Below are 10,363 nucleotides of genomic sequence, written 5' to 3'. Positions count from 1 at the left end.
CTTTTGCACACACACCTCTTCACTATTGTGTTTGTGGTGCGTTGTGACATCTGTCCAAATTTGTTGAACTTTGACCCGAGCTGCACTGACATTTGTGGGCACAGCCAATCGCTGCTTGAACAAATGCAAAACTAAGTAGTCTACTTATGTTTCTCAGTTAACTGTACAAGAACAAATTACCCTCATATTGAGACCGAAGGCAGCCTATCCACTTAGTGAAGTATCAGGATGTAGATGCAGCTTCCAAAATTGTTGGAAAAACGCTGAGTCTCTGGAACGTAGCTAGCATCATTATTGTAGTGAAGTAAAGGTGGCACCCCGCTGGGAGTTTTGGAGGGGCACTGCACCTACTGCACCTGTGAGACCCTTGTTTTATGAATACGTGAATACGGCTTAAGGCTGCAACCAATTCTGACAGGTCTGATAGTTGTTTTCTGTAATAATCAGTGTTTAGACTATAAAATGTCAGAAAATAGTGTGTAATGTGCATCGTTCTTCCCCAAAACCGATTGTAACACATTCAAATTGTAATTTTGGTCTGACCAACAACGTTTAGTATCATAGAAACTAACAAATATTCACATTTGAGGAGCAGGTACCAGGCTTAAATAGTTAATCAGTTATCAAAATTGCTGCCAATTAATTTTCATTCAGTTGACTAATTATTTTCTACTGTAAAGTAGGGCTACTGGTTGGCACTGGTTAACCTTTACCCTGAGACCCCTTCTGAGGTTAATCCAGCCATGCCTAGAAGTAGTTACTCAGCCTAACCCACTTGCAGGCTTTCCTTAAACTGTTATGGTTTGCTATATGATGCATCAACCCGGCAAAGCATTGTACTGTGAGTCCAACTTTGTGGCAGGTTGAGCACTCAGCTGCACAATGGCTGACTGGGACTATGACTATCTGATCAAGCTGCTGGCACTTGGGGACTCTGGGGTGGGAAAGACCACCTTCCTCTACAGGTACACCGACAACAAGTTCAACCGCAAATTCACAACCACAGTGGGCATTGACTTCAGGGAAAAGAGAGTGGTGAGTGATATATGTTCTGGTGGACAAAGATAAAATGCAATTTTACCTGTTATTTAAAAAATAAAAACATATTACCTTTTATATTAGAAGTGATGTGTTGTTTTTGTCTTAAAATATATGTTATATGATATATGGTTTGTGATTTGGATCAGATGTACACAGGGACAGGTTCTGACGGGACGACTGAGAGGAACTTTAAAGTCCACCTTCAGCTCTGGGACACAGCAGGACAAGAGAGGTAAATCTACCCTTATGTTCACATTATATTTTACATTATAGACATGTTTATTCAAAGCCCCCATGTATAGGAAGTGGAAAACTTCTTACTTTGGTGACTACTAGTGGTAATATGAAAACAGCAATGTACGCTGTTACCCCTTACCACCAACGAATTCAAACCAGGGAATGCTGACAATAAATGGTCCTGAAAGCAAGAAACTTGTTGACGAGGATTTGCAAATTCTTCTTCAAACAAATCATCAGAATAATTATAAAAAAAAGAAAAAAGCTAAAATCATAAAAACAAGACAGTCCCAAAAGATTCAGGCAAAAATCTGAAGGAAGTGGCTGTGCACTGCACTTTAATGGCAGAGGGGCAGTTAACCATTCGCAAATCTAATCAGTTGGTCTCATCCCAGGCCGAGATCATCTTAAACAACGCTGTAGATTATTATATGTGCAAAATAACCATAACTTACCTTAACCATAGTTAAATGTAGTGCAATAAAACTGTAAAGTAGCTTAATAAACAATAGAAACGCTCAAGAAAAGCACAAGTAACTCAAAACCGTACTTAAGTACAATACTTGAGTAAATGTACTATAGTTCCACGACTTTCCATGAATCTTTGTACAAAATATCACGTCAACCCGTCCATCAGTTGTTGAAAGTTGTCCGTCTGTTTTCAGGTTCCGCAGCCTCACCACAGCTTTCTTCAGAGATGCCATGGGCTTCCTGCTGATGTTCGACTTGACCAATCAGCAAAGTTTCCTCAACGTCAGGAACTGGATGAGTATGTGTCGTCTCAGCAGTCTGCTCTGCCTCAAGATCAATACTCTTTCAGATCAATGTTTTCTCTCTTGTTGCCACTGAGAGTGAGATGCAAAGTTGCCTTTGTCAGTAAGAACCTTGACTAGGGGAATTTCTGAGCAGACTTTCAAGTTTACTCATGCATGTCTATTTGCATTACATGGGTTTAAATGACTCCCTCTGTGTTGGTTCAGGTCAGCTACAGGCCAACGCGTACTGTGATAGTCCAGATATCGTGTTGGTGGGCACCAAGGCCGACCTCCGAGACGCCAGGGATGTTCACGCCAGACAGGCCAGAGATCTGGCGGACAGATACGGGTGAGGCTTTAAATCGTTGCTATTGTTTGTGAGTTATGTGTTAAAGGAACAGTGTGAGACTGTGGGAAGTGTATGTGCAGTGGAGATGCATATCGGTCAAATTTCCTCTTTTTGTTTTGAGGAGTTGCCGCTATCCGCCACTGCTCTTTCTCTAACCCAACTAACCCATGTTTCTGTTCACATTTACTATAGCACCGACTGAACAGAAAGCTTCCTCAGATTCTCTTGATAAACACAAATCAAATTCAGAGTAGATCCCACATCTGAGCCACAGACACCTGACTTGCCTCACACTTATTTCACGCACAGAGGAAAGACTAAATAATAGTAATTTGCCATGTCATAACACCCTCCTCCTTCATAAGGGAGGATTGAAAGGCTCAAAATGAACTCATACACACTTGATTTTATTTGCCTTTTAAAAGACACTGTCCCGACTGTCGACAAATCAGACATTGTTTGAAAGGTCCAAGTCCCCTGATTCTTTCTGTGTAAAGCATTTTAGGATCCACATATCAGTGCCACAGCTATTGATAAAGACTTGGTTCTTGCATGTGACACAAAAGGTACCAACACAGGCCTCATATTCCTTTTTATGTCAAAGGAGGCCGATCAAAAGGGTTGAGGAACAGTAACCTTTTTTTATTTTGGGCACATTATTTTCAGGCTTATGCACAAAATGAGGTGGAAAAAAAGGTGATATGAATTCAATAAACACATGTAGTTACTAAATGCTTCTATACCTAAATGCCCCCACTGGTGATATTAAAAACATCTTTCAAGTCTTAGATTTAATTTGATTAACATGGCACTCCTACTTCCAGTTGACCACAGGATGGTGCTAGTGAGCTGTTTTCACCTCCGCTGCACTGATTTTTCTCCTGGATCTGTTGTTGAATCAAAACATGCAGGACAATCTAATTACACAATCATCCACAGATTAATCCATTAACACATTAATAATTAGTTGCAGTCCGATACAGAATAGTTAAAAATCTACTCCATCTCAACCAACTACAACAGTAAAGTCCTGCCTTTACATTAATGCATGAGTAATAATAATTTAATGATATGATATATAATAGTGCACAGGGGATGTTTTCTCTGCAGAGAGTTTTTTTGGTTTTTAGTTTTGATACTTTAACATTTTCAAATTCAGGACTTTTATTTTTAACGGAATATTTTTACAGTCTGGTATTTTGACCTTTACTTAAGTAAAGGATGTGGATTCCTCCTCCACCATTGACTAAACAACTCCTCTCTCTGTTTTCCTCAGCATCCCCTACTTTGAGACGAGCGCAGTGACAGGTGTTGAGGTGGACCAGGCCGTGTCCACCCTGCTGGGCCTGGTGATGAAGAGGATGGAGCACAGCACATACGGAGGCCCCAGCCCCGCACCCAACGGCAGCCCCGTCACCAGCCACGAAGTAGTGGAGGCTCCCGTCAGGAGGAGGTGTGCCTGCTGATCTTGACCACGAGCAGCCACTCCAACCACTTTTTACATCTGCCCTGAGTGACACTGCAGTTTGAGTTGCCATTGTTATGGAGCTTGACTAAGGGGCTTGCTAGGTAAGGCAGAAGATCAGTTGAAAATCAACTAACTACTGATCCATACTTGAGATATCCATTATTTATTCATAGCCTATGCACTGTTAAGTGAGAAAAGAGGAAGGACAGGAGGAGATAAGACTTTAAAACTGAATATAGGCGTTGTTATAGAAAATATTTTTAAAAAACTTAAATGAATTAATAATTTTTAATTGGTTAATCCATCCATTTTATGCTGATTATCCAGGTCCAGGTCTAATTATTAATTGAGCATATATCATAATAATTCTTATTATTCATAGTAATTATTGCTATAGGCTAGGAAGTAAAGAAAAAATTATTCTAAGCCATATTACCCCTACTGGTTTTTCCATATTTTCATTATTTTACTGGCTTGACCATATTATATTTTATTCAATTTGACTGTGTGTGCTATTAAAAGGGTATTAAAAACTTTCAGATTTAAATTGGTGAACGCTGCAGAAACCCGGTTTAAAGCCATCAAGTGGTTCAGCAAAAAAAGAAACAAAAAACAAAACAAAACATCTTCAAATGAGTAATGTCAGAGAAAAATACCGTTTTTATTTGACACATTGAGGCATTGATGGAAGGAGTATGCAGGCACATAACGTATATTTATCATGGAGTATAATCTAAAAACATTTAAGACATGGTTACATTTCTTATATGGATGATCATTTTTGTTTAGAACAACCAAGATAGCACAGTCCCTTACATGATTTATGACTTTTATACGACATGTACATAAGCAGCCAAGCTTTTTTATGCATTATGGAACGAAGTTGCCATGCAGATTGAACACAAGTACAAGAATGTTAAAGGGTTGTTGGAATGAGTCCTGTATAGTGCTGCATTTAGAATAAAGACAATTTATGTTAAGATTATGTATGTCACTGTCTGGTCATTTAAATGTAATGCACAAAAAGCTATATTGTTTTTCTGACTGGAATTACAATCCGCACAGACTTTGTTAGCATCATTACGGTTTTACACACACTGAGAGAAACTTAAGAAAAACTTTTTGGAGGAGGAAAATGTCTATCATTCGTGTCAGTGCCAGTGCATTTTTCAAACTACAGGAGCACATTCATGGAGTCACACATTAATTCCACCACATCACTTTGGCTGAAGCCAAAAAAAGCAAAAGTTTCAAATAATTTTTGTGCCACAAAAAGTAAAATTCAACAAAGGCATATTCCATTTCTCCTGCCATAATACTTGGTGTGAGTTGTCATACAGCTTCGAAAATCCCAAACTGATCTGTATCAAGCCAAGGTAACATTGCTCCTTTGAACATATGGTCTTTGGTGTACACAACATTCCTAATGGAGGGACTAAATTATTCTTAAATGAGCACATCTATGACATCAATTAAATGGCCTGAAATTCATCAGATGTATTTTCGTGGTTGTCGGTTGGTGACTGCACTGTGATTTAAGAGACGAGACACAAACGTTATATCTATCTGAAATCTGAAATCTGAAATATCTGACGGAAGAAAAAAAGCTTTGTGTGGGACAGGATGTCAAGCAAATGCCCGTCATGCCAAATCTGAATGAGCACAAAAGCACACACTACATCTGGGAAGTGTGAATGACTGCATTTCTCTGTGTATTTCACATCAGCCTAAGCCAGAATTTGAAACAGGGAGCACATGTTGCAGAGTCATAAGACGGTCATATGGCCAGCTTTCACTGTTTGGGCTCAGTCGTCCTCAACCCTTTATCCACCAGTCTGCTTCAGTCTGGCATGATGGGGTGGACTGTTTTTGAGAACCCAAGATTATCTACACTTATAAAAAATAAAGCTTGTTCATTTTTAAGTCGATCTGTAGAGGTTTGGTCCCATGTGGAATATAGCAGTAGGTTTCTTTTTTTTTAGCCTTCAAACATCTGTCATACAAAGACACTGGTGATATTCTTGAGGAATACACCATCAGGAATACAAACAATAGCAAATAACTAAATTTTACCCTCAAAACAATCTTCAAAAAGGTTGTATAAAACTAGCCTAAAAGATTTGTTAGTGCCTCACATGCAATGTCATTTAAATGGATCATGCTTTTTTATACAAGATGCAGTAAGTCATATAACATTCATTCATTTCTGTTTTATGTCACAAATATTGGAATTGATATGGTTACATGATGAATAAATAACTTTCCCCCAGTCATCAAAAGCTCTATAATAAATAGTGTAGTCTCGTCTTTAGTGTTTTTGTAATTGAAATAGTGGTAACCTCAAGATCAGTTGTTGGTAGATATTGAATATTTGAAGAAACTGTCCAAAATGTTATATTTCCTAATGTTTTTAGCCATGCTAGCGCCATGATTTAGGTCACAAGATGGTCTTAATCTGGTACCCTCTGGTCAGACTTTACACTTTTTGCCTCATTAGTGGTAAGAATTGCAAGATTGCCACTCCGTTTGTCACTGATCCGACAGTTTGTTTTCTGGAGACAGTTGCAGCTGTTCGTAAGTTCACACTTAGCTTGTGTTTACTAAGTGGAGATTTATACGGCAAGTTAAAACACGTTTCACCACAAAAACTAGTTCTTATGTAATATTAATGAATATACACACCCACTAAACTGCCAGGTGTACCTGTTGCATAGCTAACGGAACTAGCTGATGCAGCTAACATTAGCTTGCAAATACATAACCTGTTTAGACTGAAGAGTAAAAGAGAAAATATAGAAAATTTGGTTCAAAAGTCTGTTATCATACTGTTTAATAATGTAAACTTGAGAAATTTTAAATTACATTTCACAAAAATAACACTATAGCTCAAATTACAAAATGTTATGTCAGTAATGTTGCACTAAATGGCCGAATAACAGCAGTTTGGTTAGCATAATCGGATATTTAGAAATCACACTACACTGCATGAGATCTATTAACTCTAAAACATTAACGTGTTTCTCTATATGCATATATAAATAAAACAAAGTCATATCTAACTACATTTACAAAGGATTGCCAGTGTTTAACTCCGCAAAACTTTTACATTTGGAAGTTTTGTTGCTTATGTTGCATTATGTTTCAATAATAAAGTCTTTAAAAGCTAGGATATTGGGTTTTAAAGGGAAATACACTTGTCTTTTTTGTGAGACTCAATTGAGAAAATCGATACCACTTTCATGTCTGTATGTTAAATATGAAGCTGTAGCCAGCAGCGAGTTAGCTTAGCTTAGCACAGGGAGTGGCTAGCCTGGCTCTTTCCAAAGGTAACAAAATCCACCAACCAGCACCTTTAAAGCTCATTAATTAACATGCTATATCTTGTTTGTTTAATCTGTACAAAAAATGTGTGTAAAAACGACAATTTGTGGTTGATGATGATGGGCTCCCTGATAAACAAAATTAAACCTCTGGCACAACAAATGCCTGAGTCCTCAGCCCAAGTCTGGCACATACACTTCCACTTCTGGCTTGATTCCAGCTGTTATCCTCCAGTGTTGGCTGACAGCCAGGAAGATTTTCTTTGTGTGCGCCAGAATTGGTCCAGATGTGGAAGCAGCATCTGACAGTCATGTTGTATGTGGGTCAAGGAACCGGGGCGTATATTGAGCCAGAATAATTTTGCTGCCAGGGTTACTATTTGTCTGTAGCAGTGACTCCCTGAAGTCTTGTCTTCACCATAAGGTTGCAACCAGATTTAGTAACACACTAGTTTGAAAATAGCTAGTAGTTAATTAGAATTTAGGAAGAACTTTACACACAAACTTAGGAATGGATTTACGAATAGCCAGTGCAACCTTAGCTCCAGTTTGTGACTCTCATGTATTGCCATTACATCACAAAACTAAGTATCTGATTTCTGAAAAATAAATACCTGACAAACTCAGAAAGCTGTTTAATGAAACTCTCAAAAAATGTCAATGTCAGGCTCAACTTGTGCAACATGAGCCAAACAAAGAATTTAACTTTTTTTAATTGCAAACAAAATAACGTGTTAGTATTTGTCTTGGGTTGTAAAAGAGTAAGAAGATACGTCATTTCCATCTTACTGGACAGGAAATAGAGTAGCAACTCGGGAAACAGGTTAAAAAACTTTTTTTTTTAAATCTTGCTGTGGACTAAATATTATCTTTGAGGAGTCAGGAAACACCAGAATCAGAATACCAGAAAGAACAGTGGTTAAGTGTTGTTAGACGACATTTTGGGTTTTTCAAAGATTGCCAGGTATTTATTTTGTTTGAAAATCTAAACTCTGTGACTTGAATGTTACCGCTAGCGTGGCTATAGACTTGTACTCTTGTAGGAAGATATTTCAAATGTCTTATAGTTTCAGAACCTAATGTAGGCCGATACCACTTTCTTTAATTCTGTACTGTAATGACAACATACTTTCTGCTTTCTGTCCATGGATTTTATGGCTTATTGTTGGAATGTTGATTGTTATTCCAAAAATTTGAAGAATCTCAACAAAATCTGAAGTGGACAGTCACACTGTCTACAGAGAATAAAAGACACACAAGTATATTATATACATGTGTGTATATTCATATATATATATATCTCTCTATGTATATATATATATATATATATATATATATATATATATATATACATAGAGAGAGAGATATATACAGTACAGTCTTGTAAACATATACCGTCTTCCAGAGCAGTGCAGATTGTCTGACAGCTCAAGGGGGAAAAGGCCTGAAAACAGGAACTGCACCTCTCTTGAGGCATTGAATCTGATTACAAAAAAACACTGATCTAACTCCTTCCCTGAGATTGGGCAGTGATTTCAGTGTACAGAATCAGTATACTGTTGTAAAAGGCGATAAATCTATCAATACTGTAATAAACAGATTTGACTCTCTGTTTCCACAGCTGAATCCCCTGTGGACTCCAGTTAAATAGACGTTTGTTCTGTTCGAGCTGTTTAGCCACGGCCAGCAGCCATGCAAAGGAGACTAATGGAAGCAACTGAGCAGCATAAAAATCCTAACTGTACTGAACACAACGATATACCGAATGAATCTGCGATTTATACCACGAGTGAGCCTGACATCTTCATGTGAAATCACAGCGTGATGTGAGTGTGTGTTTGTAGAATGAGGGTGTCATAAATTGCCTTAACACTTATCATGCAACGTGGGTCACAACAGAAGTTTTGAACAGAGCTGATGTATCTGGGTCACGGCCTGTGGAGTCACCTCTTAAACCATCCAACACTCATTGTATGTCTAAGCAGTGCAGTGCGTCAGACTGAGCTTGGTCACGCCTTCCCTGTGCAGCTTGTAGAGCAGCTTGAACTCGCTGGGCAGCTGGTGAGTCTCCTGCCACTTGGTGGTGAATTTGGTCCCTTTCTTGTCGTAGTAGTGGTAAGGCAGCTCTTTGCCCGTGTTGGGGTCCCAGCCGAAGGGCCAGAAGCCGTACAGATGGATCTCGTCGCACATGGCATAGGCCAGAGTGTACATGAGTATTCCAGTGCTGAGACGTTTGGGAGAGAGGTTTTTAGTCTTCCAGTATCTGTGAGGGAAAAGACAAGTCAGCAGGTCAAAAATAAATTAAACCCAAACAACTCTGATTTTCCAAAGTGGAGAATATCCTGATCCTAATCCTTCCTGCTGAAGCTTTAACACTGATGCATTGAGCAGTGAGCACCAATACTGATGCCCAGTCCTTGTCCTTTACATACGTATTTTTTGTTGGCATAAAACTAGCCAAATTTAATAAACTGAGCCTAAAAGTCCTCGAATCAGCCTGTAAACAACACCCACAATGCCTAAGTTTTTAACTGCTGAATGTAACCTCCCTATAGCCAGTCAGATCAGCCCTCTTACTTGTTGACATCGTGCATGATGTTTCCCGGCCAGGCCAGTTCGACCTTCAGTTGGCCCTTGTGCTCCACAAAGAAGTCCACCAGGGTCCTGGTCACTGTGGCTGAGGTATGGAGGAAGAAGGCGGGGATCCACAGGATGGCTCCCTCCAGCTTCTTCAAGTTGAGGAAGAAATTATTCCTGTCTTGAATGGTCAGCAGGTTATTGTAGTACCTCTCCAGGATGCTGGGGTTAAAGGTGGTCAGGTTGGTCTTCCTGCCCACGTCCTTGGAGTAGACCTCCGTGGGAGCGAAGTTGCAGCGAAAGACGAAGTCAGCCTGGTCGATTTCTGGACCGCAGTGGCTGCCGGTCAGGATGCCGCTGTTTCCCACCACAGCACACATGCTGTAGTGCTTGTTGAGGATAGGAGAGGTGTCTGGGAGCAGGGATTTGAAGTTGTTGCTGATGGAGAAGACGTACTTGTGGCTGGAGTAATCAAAGTGCATCAGCTGGCCAACACGCACTCGATTCTTTGTGAGGGAGAAGTTGTTGGGAATGTCGATGTAGCTGAAGATATCTTTCCTGAAAAAAGAAAAAAACACTTTTAAAAGCACAGTTACAGGCGGCAATAGGAGATGCA

General features: G+C 39.3%; 2 protein-coding genes across 2 annotated transcripts; one reads left to right on the top strand and one right to left on the bottom strand.

Annotated features, from left to right (window-relative positions):
- The first annotated feature begins 6 nt into the window (after window positions 1–6).
- LOC111666803 (ras-related protein Rab-27B-like) lies at window positions 7–4,830 on the top strand. Its single transcript, XM_023422290.2, has 5 exons — window positions 7–1,035; window positions 1,188–1,273; window positions 1,944–2,047; window positions 2,259–2,382; window positions 3,659–4,830. Exons 1-5 carry the CDS (start codon window positions 883–885, stop codon window positions 3,846–3,848), a joined length of 657 nt encoding a protein of 218 aa, XP_023278058.1. The 5' UTR covers window positions 7–882; the 3' UTR covers window positions 3,849–4,830.
- A 3,665-nt stretch (window positions 4,831–8,495) lies between these two features.
- Window positions 8,496–10,305, bottom strand: LOC111666798 (alpha-N-acetylneuraminate alpha-2,8-sialyltransferase ST8SIA3-like; the record flags this gene model as incomplete). Its single annotated transcript, XM_023422275.2, has 2 exons — window positions 8,496–9,433; window positions 9,748–10,305. Coding segments are annotated over 2 exons (844 nt in total), but the record flags the coding sequence as incomplete, so codon positions are not given.
- Between the last annotated feature and the right edge of the window lie 58 nt (window positions 10,306–10,363).

This window comes from Seriola lalandi, unplaced genomic scaffold, assembly GCF_002814215.2.
Source record: "Seriola lalandi dorsalis isolate HSWRI2012SDOR001 ecotype SW California unplaced genomic scaffold, Sedor1 jcf7180002003134, whole genome shotgun sequence".
In the NCBI taxonomy this organism is placed as follows: domain Eukaryota; kingdom Metazoa; phylum Chordata; class Actinopteri; order Carangiformes; family Carangidae; genus Seriola; species Seriola lalandi.
This window is presented reverse-complemented; position numbering and strand designations above follow the sequence as displayed.